Genomic DNA, 27,546 nt, shown 5'->3' with positions numbered 1-27,546 from the left:
GTGGGTCCTTCTAGTTGTGGCATGTGGGATGCCGCCTCAGCATGGCTTGATGAGTGGTGCCATGTCCGCGCCCAGGATCCGAACCGGCAAAACCCTGAGACGCCGAAGCAGAGCCTGCGAACTCAACCACCTGGCCATGGGGCCGGCCTCAAGAAATGGTTTTGATCACAAGTTGTGCTTGTTCAACATAATGTAGATAAGATGTGTTTTGTCAAGCGTCCCTGAGTTTGGCAGTGGTGTTACATGTGTTTCCTCAGTCATTGTCCCCAGGCAAGGCCTGCCTGGAGATGGTTCCTGCCCTGGGGATAATGTGGAAGGTGCCAGAGGAGACCAGGTGGTGGTTCAATGCCAGGGCTCAGTGTTGTGCCCACCCGGCGCTCGTCCTTAGGGAGATCTCCTCAGAGACTGTCATGCTAGTTGGAGCTGTTTCCCGGTGTCCTGGGCACCACAGTGGCTGCCAACCCCCAGAAGGATTGGAATCACCATCAATACAACTGGAATCCAGTAACTGCTCAAGCAAACGATTCGGACTCCAGACAAGCAGGACGATCCTCTGGGCAAAGACACTGCAGTTCACAGCAAAAAATCAAGCTGAGGGAAAGAAGCACTGAGTTGTCCTAGGGGTGTCTGACAAGGACCTCAGCAGTGTCATCGAAGCCTGACTGTGAGATTAGCACTAAGTACCACCATTTAATCTATTCTGGGCAACTGTTTCTATTTCTGTGATGGTACATCTTTCTTGACAAATGCAGAACGTTCAGGAGCTGAGGGAGATTCAGCGGTCCTCTACAGCCGTGGTTCTGAAAGTCCTTGCACTAACGGACCGCTCAGCATCTGATGGGTTCTATAGATCCGCTGCCCAGAAACAAGTGTGCCTGAGCCTACACTTCTGCATAGACTTTCCCGGGAGTGACATGCACTCAGCCACCGTTCTTGACCCCCTTCGTCCTTACTGGTAGAACGCACCTCTCCTAAACAGGCTGAAGATGCCCAATATTCCATGTCCAACCTCCCTTGGAGCTGGGGCACGAGCATGCATCCCAACCCTGGCCAATGAGACTGGGAGAGCAGTCCACCAGGAGCAATGGAGAAGAGTTTTTCTTTCTGATAAAAAGAGGAGAATGAGGGGGCAACTCTCCCTTTTCTGCCTTTGGATGTTGATGCTAGGAGTCCATCTGCCATCTTGCAAGAGAAAGACAAGAGAAATACAGAGCTGAATTCACCCATCCTGCCACTGTCCACTTGTTGACAGAGATAACGCCTGTCCTTCTTGTTGGAGCCGTTGCTGGTAGGGCTTTCCTTTTCTTGTAGCTGAAAGCAGCTGTTGACAAAGTGGCTTCCCTGATGACAGTCGAGCATCTTCTGAGAGTTCACAGACCCAGCTTAGGAAGCTGTGAACTGGTCTCATTCCAGTGATGTCTTCTCTGGTCCTCAGCTTCCTTCGATGACCTTCCTTCCTTCGGTGACCAGTCATCAGCCTGGAGAAAGGCAAAGGGAGGCTGGAACACTGGCCCCCAAGCCACATTGGGCTGTCTCTTAAATTTCTGGGAGAATTTGTATGAAAGGCAATTTTCATTGGGATGGGATGGGAAAAGGGATGATGAGTAAGAAACACCTGGCTGGAAAATACAGGTTCTCAACCTGCTAAATTCCAACCCATGCTGGGACCTTGGTCAGAGTCTCTTAGCTCTCGGAGCCTCAGTTTCCGCATCTGCTATTTCAGCTACGTTATCATGAGGGACGGCATATGAAAGTGCCAAAGTAGGTTCTCACTGGCATCTGTGGTTAAGTCCTTCCTGATCACAGTCCTTCCACAGGATCAAAATGTAGCCCATCATCCAGAAGTGGCTCAGAAGATGAACTGGGACGCTAAGATGCTGGCTTTCTTCTTTCACTTGACAAAGAGAGTGATGAGAGGTAAGTGTGCCCAGGAGACGGAGGACCTGCTGTCTGCATGATCAGGGGAGCGAGGCAGGAGCCGGAGTCACTGTCTCCATCAGCGTGCAGTCTCCTGGCTTGTTCCCAGCACCCCATACGCTTGACTGCCTGCTGGCTCTATAGCTTGGCCTCTTGTCGGTTCAGAGAAACAAAGTCCTTTAAAAATTATATTTCTGGAATGCTGTAAAGTGCTAGGCAGACACATAGATCATAACAACTCAAAGCTTTGTTATTGGCTCCAAACCAAAGTTGCACACTGGCTTATTCAAATCTAAAAAGCCCAGCCTGGTCCCCGGGTGAGTACCACATGGCTAAAATTAGCCTGGCCATCTGCTGAGACAGCAGCTGGGCTATTCTGAGCCCCAGCAGGCCTGCCTGAAGTGGGGCTGGGCCTGGGGGGAACTGTGCTGGAGTCTGGTCCCTTCACAGTCAAGGTGGACGATGGGAGGAAAGGGAGGATGAGGCCACACGGAGGGAGGCCAGTGTCACGGCACAGTTTCACCGAGGTTGAAAAGGTGGGCGTAAGGGCACCTGTACAGCCTTGGCCTCCTTCCCCAATACTGTGCGACAGCTCCCTACAAGCACAGGCTTTTAGTTCTTTTTTGTCCTGGCCCCTGGTTTCTCCTTTTTTTATCTGGGGCTTTCTATTTGGACTTGTGTCCCAGCAACACCATTCTCTGGGATCTCAGCAATAATGGCCGAGATTTACTGAGGGCGCATCAAGGCCAGGAACGAAGCTCAGTACTTTACAGGGATTAGCACACACATTCGCACAACAACGCTAAGCGGTGGGTACCAGATTTCAGGGATTCAGGATGGCTTGATTGGTCTCTCTGCAGTCAGTGGGAGAGACGCTCGTTCAAAGGGCCAGACAGCGGGAAGCCCTGGCTCAGACGACCCTGAAAATACAGGGACTCTTCTCTGGACACTGCCCCTGCTTCCCCCAAGCTGAGCCCATCGCTGGTTCTCCAGCAGGCAGGGCACCAGCATCCGTCGTGGAGTCCAGAATCCACTGAACTCCAGGGTGAGGAATCCAGGGCTGCAAATGCAACCTACACAGACATTTACAGAAACTCCAGACACAAGAGTTCGGGTGTATACTTATAGCCATTCTAACCCATCACCACAAATCCTAGACTCAGGCCATGGTTGTCTATGGCCCCCTAACTGGTTGCTCCAGTCCTCATTTCTACAACTGGTCCCCAAACCATCGTTGTTATCTGTAACTTCTTTCTTCCGCTAACCATTCCATATTTCTTCCACCCTCAGCCAGAACCTTAGCTGACCAGAAGCCCTTACCTGGTGAAGTGCCCTAATCCTTCCTTCCTGAGGGTCTGAGCCCTCAACAGCCCTGTCGCTGTTGTGGCCGCTGCTTCCACCACCTGTGCTGTTGGACCCGGCAGGGCTAAAAGGTGCTTCTGAGAACCCCCTGGGTTGCCGACATTGTCCTTGCCTCCAGGGTACAGTGTCCCACTTCCCCCTTGGTCATCAGTCACTCCAGCCAGCAGAGTGACCCCTTTCTCTGCTTGTGGGGACAGTGGCCTTTCAGGAGTTCCAAACAGCCAGGTGGTAGGCTCAACTTCCAATTCAGTGGAACAATCGCCTGTCTCCCAGGGGAAGCATTGCTCCCTGAGGGACTGAGACCTCCCGACCAGCAGCTCGAGCAGGGGAAGCAAAACCTCTGGGTGGGGATGAGATGTGGTACTAGTGAGAGGAGCACCTCCCTCTCTACCCCTTGGTTCCTAGACCCATGCACTGTGGCTGCAGGGGACAGCACCACATAATTGGGCTCTGATTTAAAGCCTATACTAGATCCCGTAAGATGGAACCCCACCCCTTCAGGGTGTTGTCTCACAACTGGCACCATTAAGAGGCATTCCACCTTTTAATTAGGCCACTTCTGGGTGTGGCAAAACCCGTTAATTCAAGGGCACGAGCCCACAGCTGCACTTGCTGTGTTGTGAAATGAGCTCCTCGGTCAGAAGCAAGGCTGTGAACAGCTCGGCAGTGGACGGCTTCCCTCGGGCCCACCGTGCCCACCGTGCTAACATCCAGGTGTCCCCAATACCGGCACCGTCCACTAGTCGGCAACTTCTACACAAGGGCCAAGGCCCCGGTGGGGAAAATGTTTACACACCACATTTTTTCACTTTTTAAAATGAGTCTCCAAGAACGTATCTTCTTTTAACCTAGATTTCCCAGAGACTAGTGAACAATGAGAAAACTGGCACTGCTCTCTTAAACCAGAAAAACGGGCAAATAGAGGCTGCTAACCTTCTCCGCAGAGGTTAAACGGCGGAAGCGAAGCGGGCAGGGGGCTGCTGTTCATCCCTGCACCAGACCTCGCTCGCCAGACCAGCCGTGGCCCCCACTGAGTCAGCAGTTCAAAGACCCTGCCTGGAGAAGTGGTGGAGACACTGCTCCTTGAAAAAACAATTCCCAATCTTTTGGGAATTGAGACAATTTAAGGGAAAGGCTGTACTATCACTTCAGGAAATGTGAAATCCCTGAAGTACCTAGGTGACACTGGAGTGTAATAAAACCAGCCAACAGGTCAAAGACAAACCACTCCTGATACTGAGATCTCAACACGGCCATGTGTCTCTTGACAACGGGGATTCGTTCTGAGAAATGTGTTGTTAGGCAATTTGGTTGCTCTGCAAACATCCCGGAGTGCACTTACACAAACCTGGATGGTACAGCCTGCCACACACTGAGGCTGTGGGACTAATCTTATGGGACCACCGTCACACGTGCGGTCTGTCGTTGACTGAAACATGGTTACACGGTGCAAGACTGTTACAATGCCAGGTTTCGGAGAAGGACAACGCACCTCACAGGCTTTCAGTGTGAATACTTAACACACAAAGTACGTCCTACGCGTGCACCAGGGGCCAGGCGACCCGGATTTCAGGGGACTGCCTGAAGCAGTGCCTGAGGCTCAGCCCAGGGTGAAGTTCCAGACACACCATGCAACAGCAGCTTCAAGGAAGCGCTCCAGGATGCCGAAGGACTGTCCTCCTCCCAAAGAGATCAATGTCCTTAGTGAAGCGAGAGCACTGCCAGAGCAGAGGCCACGGGTCAACACACTGGAGTCCCCTGTGGCGCCTCTGCTTCGAATATTTATACAGGTGCGCGTGCGGCTGTGTGGAACGGTGTGGTCTAAAGAGTGAGCCAACGGTGTTTCCAGGCAGAGGCCGGAGGGAGGGCAGCGCCTCCTCTCCCTGAGTGCCCCATGTTTCTGTGCAAGCTGTTTGAAAAATTTGTAAATTAACTGCACGCATTTTAGCTGCCATGTGGAGAGAGGACTTACATTTGTTTTTCTTTTTTTTAAAAAAGATTTTATTTTTCCTTTTTCTCCCCAAAGTCCCCCGGTACATAGTTGCATATTTTTAGTTGTGGGTCCTTCTAGTTGTAGCATGTGAGACACTGCCTCAGCATGGCCTGATGAGCAGTGCCATGTCCATGCCCAGGATACGAACTGGCGAAACCCTGGGCTGCCAAAGCAGAGTGCGGGAACTCAACCACTTGGCCATGGGGCCGGCCCCCAGGACTTACATTTTTTAAAGTGAAGAAAGCAACCCAAAATGTGAATACTGAAACATAATACGGTAGGTTCCCTTTTAGAAGAAAAAAATGGATTCAGAAATGTGAATCTCTCTTTAAGAAAGAAATCAGTTTGATTACAGGGAACCCAGTGAGTGACCACTCCAACCCCAAAATACTTTGATCAGGCACTGTGAGGTGACCGCCCTTCTCTGTGCTGATGAGAAGCGGGAAGAATAGAGTGCTCAGGGTCAGGGAGCCTGAGAGCCTTACCCAATGGCTGGCTAATTGGGGAGGGGGTGGGTCTCGGGTCAAAGGTGCCAAATAAAGATTTTCACCAAAAGTTAAGGGAAGTAAAAAGACAAGGACTCTATTCTTATCAAGTGGACGTGCCCGCGTTTCTGTATCTGACATCTAAGACCTAAGCTTGGGCCTGTATTTGTTAACTGCATGGGGACTACAGGACATAGCCACAGTTCATAAAGTGCACCTGTGGTTATCATCATTTAAATGTGGCTCAACTCAGAGAAAACTTGTTTTCCTTCTTTCTTGCCTCGAATGATGTCTGGCCTTTGTTTCCCTCACCACAGAACCCAGTGTAACTTTCGGATTTGAGACATCAGCTCACTTTGCTGCCTCCTCTTGCCCGTGGCTCTGCTTTCTGGCCTACACTTCCCATTCTCCTTCTCTAAAAGGTCAACAGTGTTGTAGGGACCATCCTGGCTTTCAGGGAACTGAAATGTAGACATTTAAGCGCCATTCTCAAATGCACGGCACTCCGAGGCAATACGGTGTATGTACAGTGATTCTCCATAGACCAGAACAGGCCGGCACAAGAGGTTTATCACTGCAGTGTATCCGGGGAGCTGAAGAAAAGCAGGAGTGTCTCCCTGCGCTTGGCGTCTGGGTTCCTGCCACTCAGATGGGCGTGCCCACTGGGCAGTGCTGTTGGCTGCCTGGCCCATCCTGGGGTTTCACAGATACCGGACCCTGAAACTGAAGATTACCCAACTCTGCAGTCAGAATGAGACTAAACACACATATGGAAGCCGTTTCCATTTTAGTTGAGAACTACTATTAAACCTCGTATATCGGCGACATAGTTTTAATTTGGAAGACAAAACTGCTCATAGGAAAAGTCGAGAATTTTAAATACAACTTTAATGTACTAGTCCACATACTCTGAGAGCTTCCATGTTCAAGAGTCTCTAGAAAAGGTAAGCGCTTTTTGTTTGTAAGTATGAGAAATTGTTCATGTTCCTCCTTTTGGTCTCCCCACTGTCCTCCCCACCCCCCACCAAAAACAGCTAAAAGGGTGACAAAAATTGCAAAAGAAAATCTAAATAGTATGAAATTAGTTTTTATTTTTACCTCAAAATAAATGCTTAACATTTTTCCAGAATCAAAACTAAAGACAAACACTTAGAAATAAGGGTGGGAGATTTTTTCCTTCTGTGGGAAACCAGGAAGGCGGACGTGCTAACGTGGCTCGGTTCTTTCCACAGGACTAGTCTAGACAAAAAAACCCCCCAACCTCTTCCCAACTTTTCCTCTACTGTCAGTTGTACCTACCAGGGTTATGGCTGGCAGGGAAAACCCCAAACAACCCCCTCCCCCCACCCCCCTCCCCCGACCAACACAAACAAGGGATTTGAAAAGCTGGGAAAAACCGCTTCACATGAGACCGAGTGTTGATATAAAACCCCTTCTAAGGAGACTCCGTGAAAGGACCATCCCTCGGCAGCGCCGCCGAGGCGCCCGCCCAGTGAGCCAGGGCACAGCCAGCAGGCAAATTCATACCAGAGCCACTGGGCCGCGACGAAGCCACCCCTCACAGTTCACCAGAGGGACGTCTTAAAATTGAACTTCAGCTTCAGCAGATACTTCAGATTTACCTGAGCAATATCATAGACAATGTACCTGGAGGGAAGCGCGTCAAGGAGCCAACGGCCTTACAATGGAGGGTGCCCGTGCTGCCCCCAGCTGGTGGGATGTGGGCGCTGGTCACACCCTGTGAACAAGGCTTAACCAGGTGGGGAGAGACCACTGAGGGGGAACTGCTCGCCAGGAGACACATGACAGGACGGTCTCTCCTCAGTCCGCCCCAGGTAAACTGGCTGCATGCAAGTGGCTCGACAGACCCAGGACATCCCCGCGGGCTCGTGCAGCACGCGCACTTGTAAAAGGATACTCATTATACAGCAGGCAGGTGTCGCTCACCCCCGACGAAATCCCAGTCCCCAGGGGCACCTCCACGCCATCCATAGTAACACTGGCTGAGGGGTCAGGGGTGGTTTTGCCCAAACCTGCAAAAAAGGAGACACCAAGAGATATGAATTGTGAGAGGGGATCTTGAAAATCTTCCAGGGTCATGAGATCGATTTTACGTTGGGTCTATGTGTTCATTTTAAAGACACACAAATTCCACGCTTTGTCCTTCCAGACAGAAAACTGCAGGTTATAAATCAAGTTCCCAGGGCATCCGCCTTGACTGATTTTAATAATAGGAGCACCCCCCTTCCCCCACCATAGGATCATATTTCTGCCAAGCAGTCACTTCAGCCAGGCAGTTGGAGGCCCTAAACCATCAGGTGCTCTGGGCTCCAGCAATCCAAGATGCTCCGGGTACCACCATGCCACCAGAGGTGCCTCAGTGCTGGAGCTCAGAGTCAGGTTAAAACCCACAGCCAGCGCTACTGGGCTCGAACTGAGCCTCTGCTCTAGGGCATTCGTGGTACTAGCTGCAGCCACAGAGAGTGAGACTGTTTTTAATGAACCTCCAGCCATTCAACAGCTAGCCACAGGAAGGCAGCCTTTTTGGGGAAGAGAGCTCCCTCCCCATGCTGTCCAGGATGCGTGGCTGCAGCAGCAGCTTTGGAAGCACGTTACCTTTGACGCTGTGCTTGCCCTTGGGTAACTTGCTGATGTGCGACGCATGCTTCAGTTCATACCTGTTTGAGACAGGACAGTCTCAGAAGAGCCCCGAGGACACCAGGCCCTCAAACCAAAGTCTGATTAGTAGAACAAGGTCAAGTGACAAGACGAGATGAGCACCCAGAGAACCCAGTCTGACTGCCCTGCTAGGAGCGCCCCCTACTCCGGCTCCCGAAACTGAAGGGACAGTCCTTCTTGAACAGAGTTTGTGTCAGTGATCACTGCTACGGGGGGTATTTTCAAGGAAAGGGCTGGTTTAGAGATATGGCTGCCCATTCTGGAAGTTTCTGTCTGGTCCATGATCCCCGGCCTATTACGTAACCCTGCTCTTCGAGTCACAGTTGACAGGACCAAGGTGGACACCCAGTCCAAGCTGGACCAGTCAGATGTCCTCTGCACGGAGTCTGCAACTGGGATGGAGACTCCAGTTTGATCTCAGTTGATCTCAAACAGAAAATCTAAACATCAGCAGGGGGAGGGGCGCTGCGGGGCGACCACCCTTTGTGCAAGCCAACCTCTGCTTCCCAGCCCACAGCTCCCGCCGAGGCCTGGCTGTGCTCCCAGCCTTGGGTTTCGCGAGGATTCTTCTATCCCCCTCGTTCACTTCACTCAAACTGGTTTCTGCCACCTGCCACCTAACTGTTGGGTCCCATAATTTGGTGGGGAATTCCCAGGGCCACCTCCCAGCCAAGGGGAGTTCTCCTCCCTACAGCCCACCCCATCCATCCCCATCAAGTGGCCCCAGCCCCAAAGCCAGGCGTACTCACATGTTCCCAAGGGCAACTTCCCCCAGCAAGATTAAGCCTATCGGGTCTCCCTGAGACGTGTGGCAGTAGTTGGCGCTCTTGGAGACCATGTCAGCGAAATAGATCCCTTTACCAAACATGTAGCCTGTCTGGAGGGTCGGAAAAGGCACAGTTGAAAACCCTCTAATGGGAAGTTACAGCTCTGTCTGTTTACTGAGGGCCGACACCAGCGCCCCGAGAGGGGGCTTCAAGGCCTGAGCTCACAAGCCAGGCTGTTCAGATCCCACTTCCGCCAGGCACGGAGGGGCCGCAAGAAGTTCCTTAATCTCTCTGGACCCCACTTTCTTCTCTGAACTGGGGAAAAGAACCTCAGGGGGCGGTTGTGAAAAATTTAAATGAGTTTGTAAACGCTTAGACTAGTGCCGGGCACTGCGAACGCCCCAGCGTGCCGCCTAGTCTTTGTGCTCCCTTTTGTAAGCGAAACTCAAGCTACAGAGAGGTTGGTTAGGCCATTTGCCCAAGTCACAGGTTACTACACACACCGGTGAGTCATTAAACCTCTTCGCTTCTCACTTTTCACAACTGTTAAGATGAGAGGCTTGAAGGCCACTTCTAAGGTCCCGTCCAGCTGGTCACTTCTATAATCCCGTAAGGGACATAACGACCCCCGTGTCTGGGTAGGGCTTTCCTCGTTTATCACCATATTCTCCTGAGAAGGACAGTGAAACTCCTGCAGGCCGCCAGCTGGGCAGTGGCAGAGGCAGCTCTGAACCCAGCCTGGCCTGTGGCCAAAGTCTGTTTTTTGCATGTCAACACGCCAATTAGCATTCACAGCGGGGCCCGGACACTTTACTTCCTTTGTTCCAGAACCCAGGCTCTATCTGTGAGCAGCCACACCATCGACAGACTTAGAGTTAGGAGAATGGAGATGAAAGCACTGTCTGGGGCTCTGGCTGAGGGTCTGGGGAGGAATGCCTGGCGACAGCCACCCGTCAGCCACAGCTGAGCCAACGCCCACCTCTTAAACAGGCCCCTTCCTCACTGGGGCCGGAGCACTTCTACCTAAGGATCTGTAAAGCTTTACGGAGATAACCGCAGAGACGGGCAATGCCGGCCCCACACCTCCCCAGGCCAGGCACTTACCACAGGCGCTTCAGGTGGGGCTATCCGGAGACCCTGGGACAGGATCCCAGCAAAGTTGGTGGTCCTGGAGCCGTGCCACAGCAGCCTCCGGTTATGCAGCTGCTTAAAGGGCTTGTAACGCTGGCTCTCCCCTTCGCGCTCTATCTTAAAGATCTGGTGGCGGGAATAAATAAAGGAGAGAGACGAAAGAAGCCATGGGTTACTCTGGTTAAAGGAAAGATCTGACTAGACAGAGGAGGCGACCAGGTGTCCCCAGAGCTAGAAACCTTAAGATCTGCTGCAGTACATAAGGTGTTCCAATCCGGCTGGGAGGGAGCAACACGGCCAGCCAAGGTCCCGTCTGGCAGAGACCAGCTATTAACATGAAAACCACCTGTAGCAGATGCACGCCGGAAACACTTTATTTTGGATCTCAGATAGTATCTTCTGATTCTAAAACTAGCTTTTGGGACAGGCAATGTCCTTTAAAACAGGATAAAAAGCCACCTCAAAACCGTAAGACTGCTAATTTTTCTGCTCAACAAGTACATGAGTCACTGCCTCAGGTTATTTAAAGCAAACTGCTCCTTTGTACGTCGGCCAGGCTGGAACAAGGAGCAGGGAAGGGCTGGCAGGTCATAAAGGGGATGGAGGGACAAGAGGTTCTTACATCAACGACTTCCAGGTCATACGCATTGTGTGTGGTCGCGTGCGTGTTCTTTACGTACTTCCTGATGGTCTCGGCTTCCTCGGAATCTTTGTCCACCACCTACAAGAAAGGTGTCTTGGAATTAGAGCAAAGGAGACCCCTGGAGACAGGAGGAACAATCACAGGCTCAGCCAACGCACAGATCGACACGGCGGCCATCGAAGCAGCCCAGGCAGGACCGAGACAGGCCGTGTGCCGGGCCAGTGGTCCCACGTCCTCAGGCATCGGCTTCTTCCCTGTTTGGGCTGTGAGAGGATCCCAGCGTTCCTTCTGTCTTTGGGATATCAGGAAAGCTAGAAATATGGGGCTCACTGTGAACAGGGAGCCTCCAGAACCAGGAGCTGGCTCCCAGGTAACGGTTCAGCTCCTCAGAGTTAGAACACGTGGGCTGGGAGAGTCCCACGGCCCAACACTTGCGATCAGGGCAGCAGGGATGCGATCAGCTGCAGGGGTTCTGAGGAGGGGAGGACGGCTCCGCCTCTTCTGAAGTCTCAGGGCCACATACACTGCGGCTCAGAGCATCCACCCACTAAATACCCATCAACCGGTGGATGTCTTCAATACTAAACAGACGTAAGCGTGTTCTGAGAAACGCTACGTGTGTTCTCCTATATTTTCATATTCCTACCCAAAGTCCAGAAAATCCAGGAATTCTGGTCTTCCTCATAGCCTCTTAATTAAAGGGTTTCAGAATTGTAAAGAGAGAGAATAACAACCCTTCACAAAGGACCATGCCACCCACAGCATTCCCATCAAGAAGGTACCCCAGGGACAAAACAAGTGACATTTGGGGCCTCAGCCTGCACAGACCCACAGAGCTTGGATTCGTCCGAAGCAAGGGGCAAAGGCCATTCTCAGGGACATAAACCCACCGTCCCAGGCCTCCAGACTCGGGAGCACTTGAACCCTGGAGCAGTGCAGGGGAGGAGGCAGGGACAGAGGGAGGGAGGCACACGGGAGGAGACCAGGCTTGGGGCCGCGCAAGCTCAGAGCTGAAGCAAAAAGGCCTCCCAGTTGGCGCCAGCAGGGTGATTGCTGCCCAAGCATCCGATACAATGAGGCTCAAGGCCTGTGTGCACCAACGCGGCCACTTCACCTCCAGACAAGGTGAGCCCGGGCACTGCATTTTTACTACAGCTGCCATCAGGCATTTCCACTTCTGACACGGAATACCAGTAACAAACCTTCCAGAGTCCATGCCTAAGCGTCTCCAAAAACAGAGATCCTCTCTACGTTAAGGAGTAAAGAACTTTCTGTAAGGCCCCTCAAAAACCAGCCTCTCCAGCAAACTGAGGCCCCGGCTCGGCAGGCTGCCTTGCAAACAAGGGCTTATTTATAAGTGAAATGCTCCGAGGGTCTCAAAGGACCACCAGCAGCAACATCTGGGACCTTGTCAGAAGGCCAACTCTCGGGCCCCAGCAACCTGTTTTAAGAAGCTCTGCAGGAGATCCTGACACACACTTGAGTGTGGGGACCGCTGCTCCTGGGATGAGCAGTCAGGATGCTCCAGAAAGGGCCGGCCCTGTTACCTTAATGTCAGTTTTGAGCTTCTCATAGTTGACGTCAATTGGGTCCTTGCTGCTATCATCAGACCCACCCCTGAGCAGGCTGTAGGCCACTTCGATGTCCAGCAGGTTGTCCAGCATTTCCACCTTGGCCTGCATGAACAAAAAGAAAAACCTGAGCGAGGTACCAAGGTGAGGGAGAGACTTGCCCTCCCATTTTGGCACAGAAAACCCAAATGCAGATGACGGCCCAAAGAGACAGTGAAGGGGGGTGCCTCCCAGCTGGTCGGAGACAGCTTGTCATCTGTCGTTCATAGTGAACGCTCCTGAGGACTTCTTGCTCCCTGGGGGAGGGAGAAGCAGAAGCTACACGGCTATGGCGAGAACTGCCTTTCCCCTTGCACACACTGGTGACAGGTGGGGACCTACCACTGGCTCCCTTGTGAGGCAGGGAGGGAGAGCAGGGAGGGACATGCGGTTAAGAGGACAGCCTCTCCTGCGCACATGGCTCTCTTCCCCAGACTGATGTGACAGAATAGGGGCGGGAAAACCCATCAATTTTGCCTGTAGGCTGTCTCCACCAATGTGGGTAGAAACCCCACCGGAAAACGAGGGTGCAGAGGCGGCCCCTCCAGCACCGGCCCCTGCCCTCAGGGATCATGACATGGAGGGACAGTCGCGGGGAGCAATGCCCAGGCCCGCGGCTCCCTCCTGCACGTCGGCGCTACCTGCACACTGTCTGTGTTGTTCAGGAGCGGAGGCTTCTTCATCCCAAAGTCGTGGGGGATCAGGGTGTAGAAGCGGTTTGAGAGATCCAGGATCTGGGAGTCGCCGCTGCCCTGGGACAGCGCCTGTAGGGGAGGGGACAGAGGCAACAGACTGAGGCAGCAGCTCCGAGCCCCCTACACTGGGCCGGGCTTTCTCCTCTGGCAGGGGGGTGTGCAGTGGAGTCCCCAGGTAGCCTCGTGTGTGCATGAGCCAGCAGACGCAGGGAAATTCTCGCGAGACCAGCTTCCTGCTGGTGTCACACAACTCAGCAGGATTCCTATCCTTACACTGTGTGGCTCAGCACACAATCGGCTTCCCATACAAAATTTCATCTGTACAAACAGTGTAACTATGGACCTATAAAGCCCCCCGAGTGCTATGCACAATGTTAACTGTAGCATCTAGGCGGTGGGTTCACGGGAATTGCTCTAAGATTCTTCCCACTTTTTGTATGTTTGAAGACTTTTCATAATAAAACGCTGCAAGGGGAAAAACCCTATTGCTATAAAATTCAGTCAGGCCCCCCTTCATCCACTGACTTTTACCTTTAAGGCAGGGAGGTCCTTTTTATCACACCTGGAGGTCCAGGTGGCCTGCCACAGAAAGGCTAATAAGCTCCCCTTCCTGCCACAGTGCCAGTTAGTGCTCTAGACACAGAAGGCACTCAATAGATGCATGAATAGATGGAGAAGCTGGACCACTGGGACCCTGCATGCTTGGCAGACATCCTGGGTGACCACACGATGGTAAAGGAGCAATGAGTTGGCACCCTGTAGGCCAGAGGCCCCATGTCTACTTCTCACTGTGACACAGGCCTTTCTCCAGCCTGTAAATCTGTCTGTGCTAAGTTCACTCTGTGCAATGGTAAGGACCCCATCCCAGACCTTCTAGCTGGGGATTCTGGAACAGGGCAGAGCCTGGGCTCAGGAAAGCCTTTCAGGTCTCAGCCAGTGGGTAACAAAGAAAGAGGTCACTGCTTGGGACCCGCTGTAACCGGATTAACTGCCACGTTTCAGGGCCTCTTCTCCAGCACCAGCCACAACGTCCACGTTCCCAGCCCCACTTCAGCTTCCTGTGTGCTTTCTTCTTCCACAAGCCAGGCCTGCAACCCACCCCAAACACAAGCGGAACCCTCTAGCCCCTCAGGGTGCAGCTCGAAGGCTCCGGGGACCAGAGGGGACCTTGGTAGATAAGCTGTTGTGGAATGAACATGAACGAAAGTAAGAAAATATTTAGCTTTCGATTTGATGATTTCCTAGTAAGTGCAAAATAAACTCAGCCTAACTCTTAAGGACACACAAGATAAAATCAGAACATTTTCATCAGGTAGGAGAACCAAACTCCTCATCAACTTAAAGGGAGCTTATTACATATCTGATCTTGAAAACATTGCTAATGCATTAGTTTTGTGACCGCCTTTTGCAAGTGGCAGGCATTAGTCATACTTTTCAACAATTCAATAATTGTTGAGTTGAAAAAAATCTAAACCGTCATGAACCATGGCTCAGTACGTCTAGTTCATTAACCTTGAGTAAATGTACTGCTATAACCCGACGGGAGGTGGGCTGGGGACCCGCAGGCAGCTGGGAGGACGGTCAGCCCTGCTTACCTGCTGGACCTCACTGAGGATGGAGTAGGCGGCCTGGATCTGCCTCTTGCTCAGCTTCCCCAAGGGCATCTTCTGAAGGTCAATCTGAGGACACAGGGGATTTTCCCTTTGAAAGGTGGGCACGGTGCAGCATGAAGACGGAGAAGTGCACTGACCACTCCCCGCCTCCTGGGTCCCCAACGGATGCAGTCAGAAGGCTGCCTGGTCCTCCTGGGAAGACCACGGCCCCAGCTCCAGAGTCTGCAGCCTGACCCTCACTGTGGGGACAGGAGTCTGTGTGAGGGGAGATTCTAGCTCACTTCATCTACGGCAGGGATAGGCCAACCAGGGCCTGCGCGCAGTTTGAAAGAGCCCAGCCCTTCTAGAAGATATGGCACAATTCCCATCGAATTCCAAAGCGAGGATGAGGGTGAGCCCAGGTGGCCTCCCTGGGGTCTCAGAGCCAAGGCAGTTCCCAGCCCGAAAACAAGAGCCATCAAGTGGTGACAATCATTTTAAAAGGACACACTCCTGAACACACATATTTATATTCGAATCAATGCTGCCCCTTTCAAATCACTTACCCCAAAAGGCTGAACACTGTTCCAGCAACACTGCTACTGCCCACAACGCCCTGGGAACCACCCTCAACAGAGGTGACAAGGTGTGGAGGAGAAGCATGAGATCTGCGGCCAGGCGGCCTGGCCACCAGTTAGCTAGTGGTGCATCCGCTCTCAGCCTCGGTTTCTCATCCACAAAATGGGGCCACCTTCCTCAAAAGGCACCCGCTCCCTCTGGGAGCGACCCTGCCTGTGTTGCTTGCTCGGCCCCCTCGCACATCTGTACACAGTGGACCCTGCACTCTGCATCCTGACTCTGTCTCCGGGCCATTCCCAATGGACCCTTCCGAGCTCCCGGGCCCAAGACGGCACCTGATCCCTCTCTGCACCGCCGGCGTCTGCAGTGCCTGGGACAGGGACCGCGCTCAACAGGCATCCGAGAAACAGAACCACTCTGGTGGTTAAATTAAATACGATGCGAAACGGCTCGCAGCTCCTCAGGCACCAAGCAGGGGCCAGCGGCAACAGCGTCCCGTAAGGACCACGAGCTGTGGCACATCTGCCTCTTTACCCATAACACTGTCCCCGTGCTGCGGGGAGACCCTGTTTCTGGAAAGAGTTAAACAGTTGAAGCCAAGAACGAGGAGAGCAGCTGGCTTTAGAAGGGACTGGTCATCAATCGGCTCTGAGGCGAGCGCCCAGCAGGAGCTCTCCGGGTGCCGTGAGTGAGAGCAGCGCGACCAGGGAGGGGATGCCTTGAAGGCAGCAGTATGCACCGAGTCTGTAACTCTGGTGTTTGTTTTAAAGACAAGACCTGGTCTCTCTAACCTACACCCTCAAAGCACACAGAGGCCACAAGAAGAGAGAAGGGCTCGGTCAGCACAAACCGCCCCCACGCCCGGACAGAAACCCGGGTGCAGCCTGCTGCCTAGGGATGGCGCGGCCACGCGAGCCACAGCCGTACCAGAGGGAGCCTTCTGTGGACACGGCACACAACCTCTCCTCGCCGCCAACGGAGCACCCAGCCCTCTCTGCTCTGGTGTGGACTCGCCTTCCTCACATGGGCACCAGGCCCCCCCGCAACCTGGTCACCTAAGCCCACGTGGACCCGTCAGGCTGCAGCAGCCACCCTGCTTCCCACCGTCCCCACAGGCTGCCTTCCAGCCCGCTCTGGCAGCAGGCCCTGGCCATTTTCTCCTGCAAAACTAGTTACTCTTCTGGGTGGAAACCAACAGAAAAAGGTCGTTTCACAGGAAGAGACTTGGGTCTGACAATAGCCGACAGGTTCTATGAAGCACAGACAAACAAGAGATGACGCGGGAGGCGTTTCTTTTAAAACACTAATGGAAAGGAGACCCTCTCCCGCCCGCAGCACATTGCTCCCCCTCTTCCTCACACGCCCACATTCTCGGTGGGCCCATCAAAGTTGTTCACACTAGTCAGAGCGCCCAGACAGAAGCCAGGTTACGTATCCATTTGAACCGGAAGGCTGAAAGGCCCTGGCCATTTTCACACCCGTTGGGGACGGCTAGGGTGTAATGGGACACCCTGTTCTCAACCTCACAGTTGAGCCGTGAGCAGGCCTGTGGGCCGAGCTCCAGAAGGAGGCACGGGGCTGAGGAGGAAGAGGCTGCCAGTGGCTTACCCCACCCAGGTTTGTCCCCCGTCCCCTTCTCCCAGACTGGCCGGCAGCCTCTAGAAAGGACGTGGGAAGCAAGCCCTCGGAGAAGGCGTGGAAGGGCCAAGACTGATCTGCACCTCTTGCTCTCTTCACTCGTCCCTGCTCGTTTCTCAGAGCAGTGTGCAGTGTCTGGGCTCAGCGGCTGGGGAAGCAGGGAGAGTGTCTGCCAGCCAGATACCAGCAGCACCTGGGCCATCTGTGCTCGGAAGTCCCAGGTCAGCGCGCAAGAGCTCTGACGCCAGGGGCAAGAACAAAGGGCCCTTCTGCACTCATCTCCCAGGGGAGACAGGATGGAGAACAAATGGGGATGCCTGGCCTTGGCCTGTGGTCCCCACTATTCTGCCCCAGGGAGGAGCATGACTAATCTAACCACCATCACCCCCACTCCATCCAGCCCCACCCCCATCCTCTTCCTACAAACAGCTGGTGCGGATTTTATCCGATGAAGCAGGTGTCAGTTCTCTGCACTTCTGTCAAGGCTGGTCACGGCGGCTCTTTTACAGTTAAGGAGGCCACGTCCTGGACTTCCCATGACAACTCCACTGGCCCGTCTGGTTGGGCCACAGAAGGATGCCTACACACCCACCATGGCAACAAGGAGATAAGAGCAAGCAGACTGGAGACCAGGGGCCAGCTCTCCCCAACACACCATCCATTTCACAGCAAGTCCAACCATCCTTTGCAGAGCACCAAGTGCTCAGGCCCCAGCACTCCTGCCAGATCTGACTCAGGCTGAAGGATTTGCAAGAAAAGCCGATACCCAAGGAGAGCAGCCCCAAGCTCGCCAGCAGCTCAGCCCTTTAATTGTCAACCCCCGCGACAGCTCAGATCAAACAAATGTGCAATAACCTCATACTCCACCATGGCTTTCTTCATACTTTCCACATCAAAGATCATCTTAATGAGCTCCTGCACTGGCTTGGGGAGCTTGGACTTGGTGCCAGGGTTTAGCGTCAGCTTCTTCACCGCCTCTTCATCCTTTAGGGAAAAGGGTACATTACAGGAAAAAGAAAACCAGTAAGAGGCCCAATTAAACAACCCAAGCAAAGTGGTCGTGTTGTTTTGGGGTCTGGGCTGCAGATAAAGGATGTACAATGGAGCGCCACCAGCAAAAAAGGCTGAGTGTTGGGGGCCGGCCCTGAGGCCTAGTGGTTGTTTGGTGTGCTCCATTTTGGCGGCCTGGGTTCGGTTCCCAAGTGTGGAAGTATACCATGCACCAGCAGCCACGCTGTGGCAGTGACCTACATATAAAACAGAGGAAGACTGGCACAGATGTTAGCTCAGGGTTAATCTTCCTCAAGAAAAAAAAGAAAAAGGCTGAGCATTCATCAGAAAGGTTCGGGCAGCAGCTGCCAGAAGGGGCATGTGTGAGTTTGCAAAGGGATCAGACACTTTCTGAGTACCCCTACGTCCTCCTGGCTGCTCCAGATTCTTATTCCAGACGCCAGAGCAGCAGCCAGCTCTGTGCAGACTAGCACTCCCCTTGCACCCTCACCACTTCCTAATGATCGCCTCCCACACTGGGGCTGCTGGTGCCCTGCCTGGGAACCTGCCCAGTGCCTACTCATGTCCAGCCCAGAAATTCTGGGCATCTGTGAGGGTGAACCTTGGACTAAGGGGACACTGGACAAATTCTCCTCCCTCTCTCCTGCACTGCCTCACCCCTGGGGCAACTGTAAGACTAAGTTCGTACAGCCTTCTCTGTAGTCCAAAGGATCAAGCGGCCAGTCCCACTTCCTGCCAGGCAGCTGGACAATGTCAGAGCACATCCCAGCATTAACCCTCTGTCCCCTCCTGCCTCACGCCCCCAACCCACCCCCTGCGCCCTGGGACTGCACTTCCTAATAAACTAATAGCACAAGACTTTACTCCTGCTATCTGGAGAACGCAGGCTAAGCCAAGACCACACGGTATTGAAAATGCCCTAACTCCTCTCACTCTTGAACCTCACGAGGGCAGGGACTGTGCTGTCCATCAGTGTTCCTAGCAACTAACAGTGTTTGGTATTTGTTTTGAGTGACGGTGCCGGGCACTGGGCTCTGATCCTGGAATCTGCCTGGCTTCACTAAGCTGCAGAGGAACCCGTGCTGTGTCAGTGCTCATGGCTGGGGTTGTCAACATCACCAGATCTACTCTTAATGCGGAAACACTGAGTCTTCAATGCACTCTTGTCCTCTGGTGATAACTTCACTGGAAGGCAAAACGATCAATGTGTTAAAAGCCTTATTTCAATGCATATACTCTGTGACCAGCAACTCCATCTCTAATGGTAATAATCAGACAGGTACACAGATGTTTATATGTATTTCAGCATTATTATAAACAAACACCTGGAGATAATCTAAATGCCTAATTTGGGGGGCAGGGGGGGTGTGTTTGGTAAATTAAGAATCACGGCCATCCACAGCATGGAATTCCATATAGCCTTAAGAAACGATGCTCTGAGTCAGTGCAGTTTAACACAGCGGCCACTGGTTTTAAAATGCAGTTAGTCTAAATGGAGATGTGCTGTAAGGATTAAAAATACACCAGATTTCAAAGATTTGGTAAAAAAAAAAACAAAAGAATGTAAAATATCTCAATAATTTTATTGATAACTACATGTTGAAATGATAATATACTCTGGATGTCCTGGGTTACATAAATTCCTAGTATTCATTGCAGTGTTTTTGTTTTTGTAAAATGTAGCTACTAAAATATTTAAAACTGCATAGGTGCTCACATATTTTTCTTGGATAGCACCATTCTAGAAGACATGGGGAACATTCCTGGTACATTAAGGCACAGAGCAGGTGGGCGCAACACAGTACGGAAGGAAAGACTCCAATTTTATTGTGGGAAGAAGTACCCGTGAAATGAAAGAAGACTGAAGAAAGACACATACCGTGACTTTGTGGTTAATCTTGGATGATTTTTATTTTTCGTACCTTTGTCTTTCTCAAAAATTTCGAAAACAGATACAACATTTTTGAAATTGGAAAACTAACTCAGTAGGGGGCACTGCTGAGTCAGATCAAGTCTCTCCAACCCTAAAGTCCAAGGCCTCTACCTCAATATTAGACAACAGTTAAATTCTGATCTCAGTGCCGAGAACTCATGACACTTTCTAGAAACTAAAGAATTCCACCTTTGAGACATGCTAGGCCTCAAAGATTTGGAATTAAAATCTGTACCCATCTAGGGCCGGCCTCGTGGCCAAGTGGTTAAGTTTGTGCACTCTGCTTCAGTGGCCCAGGGTTTTGCTGGTTCGGATCCTGGGCACGGACATGGCACTGCTCATCAGGCTATGGTGAGGTGGCATCCCACATGCCACAACTAGAAGGACCTACAACTATATATAGACTATATATATATAACTATATATATATATACTGGGGGGATATGGGGAGAAAAAAAGCAGGGAGGAAAAAAAAAAAGATTGGCAAGAGTTGTTAGCTCAGGTGCCAACCTAAAAAAAAAAAAAAAAAATCTGCACCCATCTACAAATCTTTCTCCTGCAAAATAAATGTGTATTTTTTCCCTGATTATGTAAGTTAATAGGTTTTGACAAGAATAAGGCAGGTATTTTGTTAAAACAAAATGGCCACAAAAATAGCCAAAAGACAACTGAAAACTGTTGGGTAATGTATGCAGGGAGATGGCCAAGCTACAAATAGAGGTAAGAGAGATATTAGGAAATTAGTAAGAAGTAATTTGGAATTAAAAATTGTGACCTATTTGCATAGCAAAGAAAACCATCAACAAAATGAAAAGGCAACCTACTGAATGGGAGAAAATAATTGCGAATCATATATTTAATAAGGGACTAATATCCAAAATATATAAAGAACTCATACAATCCAACAGCAAAAAAACCAAACAATGTGATTGAAAAATGGACAGAGGATTTGAATAGATATTTTTCCAAAGACATAAGGATGGCCAACAGGTACATGAAAAGATGCTCAACATCACTAATCATCAGGGAAATGCAGATCAAAACCACAATGAAATATCACCTCACACCTGTTAGAATGGCTATTTTCAAAAAGACGAGAGAGAAGTGTTGGCGAGGATGTGGAGAAAAGGGAGCCCTGTGTACTGTTGGTGGGAATGTAAACTGGTGCAGCCATGATGGAAAACCGTATGGAGGTTCCTCAAAAAATCAGAACTAGAACTATCATATGATCCAGCAATTCCACTCGTGGGTATTTATCCAATGGAAACAAAATCACTATCTTGATATCTGCACCCCCACGTTCATAGCAGCATTATTTATAACAGCCAAGACATGGAAACAACCTAAGCACCCCTAGATGGATAAAGAAAATGTGGAAAATACGGAGAACAGATTATTATTCAGCCATAAAAAAGAAGGAGATCCTGCCATTTGCAACAAAATGGATGGACCCTGAGGGCATTATGCTAAGTGAGAAAAGGCAGAGGAAGAAAAATACCGTGCAATCTCACTTACATGCAGTTCAACTTCCCTCCCGGCCTCAAAAAACAAACCCAGGAGCTCATTCACACAGAGACAGACTAGTGGTTGCCAGAGGCGAGGGGTGGGCAAAACAGGTGAAGGTGGTCAAAAGGCACCAACTGGAAGTTGGTAATAATAAGTATATAATGGTAATAATAGTAAAGTAAAAACCATACAGTAAAATAATAATTAAATATTAAGTAATTAAAAAATAATAGTAAAGTAAAATAAAAAAATAATAGTAAAGTAAAATTTAAAAAGTAAATAATAAGCCAGAGGGCTGTGATGTACAGCATGGTGACTACAGTTAATTCTGCACTGCATATTTGAAAGTTGCTAAGAGAGGAGATCTTAAAAGTTATCACAAGAAAAGAAATTTTATAACTATGTATGGTGATGGATGTTAGCTAGACTTGTGATCATTTCGCAATATATATAAATATCAAATCATTATGTTGTACACATGAAACTAATACAATGTTAAATGTCAATTATACCTCAAAATAGACCCCACCCCCCAAAACCGGTGACCTGGCAGAGCATGTCAAGTCACTATAATTCTATCTTGATGATAAACCAGGTCACACGATCCATGATGAAACACAGGTTCAGATAAGAAGCCCTATCTGAAATCCATGTGTTACTCCCAGTTCTGTTTAGAGAGAACTTCAAAGCCTTCCCCTCTTTGATGGTCTTAAAAATGCTAAAATTATTCTCATCAAGCTCTCATACTTTGGGGCCAGCCCTGTGGCTGAGCAGTTAAGTTTGCACGCTCTGCTTTGGCAGTCTGGGTTTTCGCTGGTTGAGATCCTGGATGCAGACATGGCACCACTCATGAAGCCATGCTGAGGCGGCATCCTGCATAGCAGAACCAGAAGGACCAACAACAAGAATATACAACTATGTATGGGAGGCTTCAGGGAGAAGAAAAAAAAAGATTGGCAGCAGATGTTAGCTCAGGTGTCGATCTTTAAAAAAAAAAAAGTCTCATATTTCATGGTGTGGATTTTATTCATGGAGGGTGCTAGATTGTATTAAATGCCTTTTCTGTGTCTACTAGGATGCCCATGTGACTTTTGTCCTTTATTCTACTCACACGCTATACGACACTGCTTGATTTTGATGTTGCACCAACCTTGCATTCCTGGGATAAATCCTACTCGGTCACAGTATATGAATCTTTAGATGTTGCTTGATTCAGTTCGTTAGTATTTTGTTGAAGATTTTGCATCTATATTCATAGAAATATTGGTCTTTGGTTTTCTTGTGATGTCTCTGTCTGGCTTTGGTATCGGGGTAATACTGGTCTCATATAATGACTTGGGAAGTGTTTAAGGACTGGTATTAATTCTTTACACATTTGGTAGCATTCACCAGTGACACCATGTGATCCACAGCGTGTTTTGTAAACATGGTCTCCCTTCCTTTTCTTAGAACTAGATGGGCTAAGAACAGGAAGTGCTTACCTGGCCGTAGTCAATCTCCAGAGGGTAGAACTTTTTGGGATACTTTGTGAAGTTTTTGGAGTGCCAGGCATTCCCAGTTTTCTCTTCGTATAATTTCATAAAGTGCTCAATGGCATCCTCCTTGGACGGCATCTGCTCCCGCTTGTTACTACCAATCACTGTGCCCACACGGCCCCAGGACCTGAATATCCAGTACCTGTGGGGGGAGAGGTAGAGCATCAGCTACGAATTTGCGGGTCAGCTGGTCACAGGTCAGGATGAATTTCCCTTCCCTGCCTTTGCACTTGGGCACGAAAGAACTACAAACACCCAAAAATGATGGTGACTGACACCGAGAAACAAAAGGAACCCATATGACAATTAGGAACTTTATTTTACTTCTAAACTGAGGGTTACAGTAAGTTTAAAATAATTAAAGAACGCCCTTTCAAATCATATTGGCAAAGGCACTATAAAGAGTAACAAAGAACAGGTTAAGCTTGGATCTGGCAGCCACGCTTGAGGAGCCAATCCTGGGGCCTCTAGGCCTTTTACATAGAAACGTCCAATTCCTCTCCCCAAAGAAATAACACCAAGTATCGTCTGGAAATCACATGTTCAAGGTAATGCAACCATTAATGATATACCCTAAAAATAATGACGAACTTTTGGCTCAGATCAGAGGCCGAGACGTGATGAAACTGCAGGGGTGGACAGCGGCACACAGGGTCAGCCTACAGACCCAGGCTATCATTTTTAGTTTCCATCTCAGTCTAGGCACATTCACAGGTATGGTACCCTAGGTGCCTAACTTAGGGTGCATTAATTTTTCTCAGTGGAAGTAACGTAATGCATAAGTTAAATTTTCCATCTAGTAAGTACAGATATACCAGAAACCCAAACACAAGATTTGTATGCATTTTTAAGATAAAACCAGAGTTCAAAGAAAATTTGGGGCTTCCTGCTGGTTTTCTGGGTTGCTGCCCAGAGGCATATAAATTCCTTCTCTGCTGGGTTTCCTTCCATGGAAATGTTTGTAAGACGCCATGCTGACCTAGCCTGAAAAAATTTTCTGATCCTAACAGCCCACACTACCCTTTCACTCTAAAAAACAATAAATCTAAGCCACCAGAAGACCGTACACACCCACATTCCCCATTAGAGTCTCTGTTGCTGGTGGTGGACAATTTCATTCTCACTGCCTGTCATTTAACAGTTTAAGGTCCCCTGTATATTTCTACAAAAACTGTATTCCTTCTCTTGTCCTACAATGTACATCTAGCTTTTAGGACGTATGTTTTACAAGTAAAAAACCATTTTTTGAATTTGAAATCTCTGACAAGCCTAGGTAATAAACTAAATGATATAGGGTTTATTTTTTCACAAACTTCAAGTAGCCAACCAGATACTCTGTACTCTTTTACAGTCAATTCTGATGTCCACCTTTTACATGCAAAGTCTGGTGAAAAGCTGAAGACGGGCCATTAGTGCTTCCGAACTGAGGCAGCACTGACTAGGGTTACCATTTTCACGGGGGTTTGCCTTTCAACTAGTAAAGCTTTTGGGATCTCCTGGAGTTCTAACAGGTACATTGTTTTCATTTGCTAAAAAGAAATGGTCCAGTTTAACATATGACAATAACTTTTTCCAAATGTTTTTTCACCATCAGAATTTAGTAAGAGCTCCTTCCACACACCTTTCCAGCTCCACAGCTCCCAGGCCACGCTGGCTGTACTGAGGGACCATCAGCTCTGAGGTGAAGACGACCCTGCCTGAAGGGTGTGGATGGGAGAAGCCCGCCCAGCCCCTCAGCATCCCAGAAAGAGCCCTGGCCTAGTGCACCATATTTATAATAATAATAAAAAAAGCAAACTCAAACATCTTTAGTAACTGGGGTGTTTGAAGTAACATTAAAGAGTAACGTTTAGTTCCTGCTAAACTATTTGCTTCAGAAGTTTTAAAACACAGGTAAAGGTATCAGAAAATCTAGATTCTTCTAGTGGCTACAAGAAAAGAAAGGTGGGAGAAGACGAGACATGGCATCCTGTGAGGAGGGCAGGACGGGACGCAGGAGAGCAAGGCTGTCTGGGGGGATGGCTTCTTCCCTCTCTCATTAAAGGCGTGGACCCCGTGTTTGCTGGGAGGAGACTGAATTCGCCAGGTACCGGTCTCATGAGGCTGACAGCACTGCATGAACCAGCACGCCTTGCAGACACTCTCCTGCCCCCAGGACGCACCTGCTTTCTTTGTCATCCTCCAGCAGCTGCAGCTTGTAATAGGAGTTGGTTCCTTTCACGATGTCCACCAGGCCGAGGGTGGCACTGAAGACCTTCCCACCCTTCTCCAGGACGTGTGCAGAATGTTCCAGACCTGTTGCAGAAAAAGCTCCTACAGTTTTCTCCCCCACAGAGGGGCCAGGGCGCCCAGGGAGAAGGGGGTCCCCAGGAGCGGGGCCCACAACTGCCTGGATGTGTGACCACCACCTTCGGGAGGTTCCCCACAGGAGGCGTGCACTCCCAGGACTGGGGAGGCTCCCTCCCACCCGGTCTCCTAACGAACTTGGTGAGCACAGTCCGCTCTGCTCACCAGAATCAGGATCGACAGCTGCTCCTCCTTTAAGGGTTAATTTCATTCTCTTTTCAGATTTGTTGCTTCCTTGGAAGGGAATGGAGAAACAAAAACATTAAATTAGAGTTAAGGGGAAGGTAGACGCAAGGCAAGTGAGCTGTTTCTCTTGCATCTGCACCCACCATCCTGGGCCGGGGAAAACGAATTCAGAGAGTTGTTCGCGGCAGCATTCAAGAGCCCCTTTCAGGTGCACAAAGGGCAAGGCTCCACAAGGGCAGAGACCCAGCTAGCCTGGGATAGGCCCACGACCCATAGCAGAATGGGGCCACTGGCACCCCTGGGTCTGGCCCTCCGGGTGGGGCCTCACCTTCCTCCTTGACAGGGCCCTTGCTCTTCTTGGGGAGCGCTGCCCCTGACTTCCCTCTTGGGGCCGCTACTTCCACAGGCTCCGCTTTCACCTCGGCCCCCCAGGGGGACAAGATGTGGGCTGAGAGCAACTCCTGAAGGCTCTTGGTGGAGGTGGAGACGTCCTGCAGGAAATCCTCAGACACAACGCGGAGGTTGGCCTCTTTCACTTCCTCCATCTTTTTATTCATCTTTTCCACCTCCTCTGTTCAAATCAAAAGGAAAAAAAAACCAAAACTAAACAATAAGTTTAAAACTAAACCTAAAGCTCAAATTACTAGCATCATATTTACTGAGTACTTCCAAACCTCATCACACACAGCTTTCCTTTCCCTCCAAATCTAGTGCGCATGGGCTTAACTCAACAGCCGTTTCATATCAGCCACATTCCCCCTTCTCTAAGGTGTGAGTTAGTGCCACCTTCTCCAAACCATTCCATGGAATGAGATGTCACTAGGCATTCCACAGAAAAAGGACCCTGAAGCCAAATTCACACGGGAAATGCCGTATACGATCTGTCTGGTCTCGGAGACTCACACGGCCGTCAGCATGATCAGCCTGCAAAGAAACCTGTTTACCTTCCTTTAACTCTGCATTTTCCAAACAAACTTAAGCTGTGAACTTCTATTTTGGCAGCAAACCTACCACCATCTCATGGATCAGTGCTAGGTGTGAGAACAGTCAGCTACAGCCTTAGCTGGAAACAGAAGACACGTGTGAACACACACAACATGGAGCAGCGATGCCAAGTACAAGCTGGCTTCCCTTCCTAAGAACCTCAAGGATGATGCTGATAAGAGACAGATTTGCTTGAGTGCCCTCTGTGTGTCAGACACCGTGCTCAGCACTTCACCTCACTGCATCCTCATCACAATCGTGAGAGACACAGCACTCTCTCTGTCTTACAAACAAGATTAAACTCACTTTGGGTACTGATGCACAGGGAGGCCTTGCTGGTTGTGCCTGTCAACTTTCCCCCCAGTTTCTCGATCATGGCCTTCACTTCATCCTTGTTCCGGGAGAGCTTCCCAAGAGTCAGGATCTTCATGTTGGATAACGGCTTGTCTGGGATGAAAGACAGGACCATCAGGCAGGGCGGCTCCCCAGGAAGGCTGCAGGGCCCCTGGACAGCCTCAGCACCCCGCTCCGACCAGCTTCTCCTGAGGGAAAAGTCTCTGAAGACAGATGTAAGGGGCAAGCAGGAAAGCAGAGGACAGGAAACTGCCCCTGAGAACCTGTGCTCATCCCTCGGCACAGACAGGACCAGGTGGGGCAGAAACCCCGCAATCACGCTGCTCGACCCACAGGCCAGCCTTGCCACCCGTGATCCGGGGTAGACGGGGGCTCCTGGGACTGCTCCACAGGCAGACTAGGGAGGCTGCATTTGGGCAGAGGGGACCAGGAGGCTGGGCAGTGCGATGGGACAACAAGGGGTGGGCACAAGAACTCCCAATTCCTACTATTACTCTGCTCCCTCTTTACAGCTAAAAATAAACGGCAGTTCTTATGGAATACTTATTGATGAACCCCGTATTAAAAAACCAGACTCGTCAGCCACTCAAAGCTTGGGTC

The 27,546-nt window shown here is 50.4% G+C and overlaps 1 protein-coding gene across 1 annotated transcript in view; it reads right to left on the bottom strand.

Moving 5' to 3' along the window:
* Positions 1-6,828: 6,828 nt before the first annotated feature.
* The window catches only part of PARP1 (poly(ADP-ribose) polymerase 1), a 52,909-nt gene continuing 32,191 nt past the window's right edge, over positions 6,829-27,546 (bottom strand). Inside the window, exons 9-23 of the mRNA XM_070602661.1 lie at positions 26,899-27,039; positions 25,937-26,179; positions 25,588-25,656; positions 25,239-25,371; positions 23,023-23,218; positions 17,947-18,075; positions 14,878-14,961; positions 13,229-13,351; positions 12,525-12,653; positions 10,957-11,055; positions 10,308-10,460; positions 9,186-9,313; positions 8,374-8,435; positions 7,676-7,790; positions 6,829-7,404 (exon numbers count right to left, since the gene is read on the bottom strand). Coding sequence (XP_070458762.1) covers positions 7,323-7,404; positions 7,676-7,790; positions 8,374-8,435; positions 9,186-9,313; positions 10,308-10,460; positions 10,957-11,055; positions 12,525-12,653; positions 13,229-13,351; positions 14,878-14,961; positions 17,947-18,075; positions 23,023-23,218; positions 25,239-25,371; positions 25,588-25,656; positions 25,937-26,179; positions 26,899-27,039 — 1,886 coding nt within the window. The 3' untranslated portion in view covers positions 6,829-7,322. The remainder of the gene's footprint in view (positions 7,405-7,675; positions 7,791-8,373; positions 8,436-9,185; positions 9,314-10,307; positions 10,461-10,956; positions 11,056-12,524; positions 12,654-13,228; positions 13,352-14,877; positions 14,962-17,946; positions 18,076-23,022; positions 23,219-25,238; positions 25,372-25,587; positions 25,657-25,936; positions 26,180-26,898; positions 27,040-27,546) is intronic.

Source organism: Equus przewalskii, chromosome 31 (genome assembly GCF_037783145.1).
Source record: "Equus przewalskii isolate Varuska chromosome 31, EquPr2, whole genome shotgun sequence".
NCBI classification, from domain to species: Eukaryota; Metazoa; Chordata; class Mammalia; order Perissodactyla; family Equidae; genus Equus; species Equus przewalskii.
The sequence above is the reverse complement of the archived record's forward strand: the minus strand, read 5'-3'. Positions and strand labels throughout refer to the sequence as shown.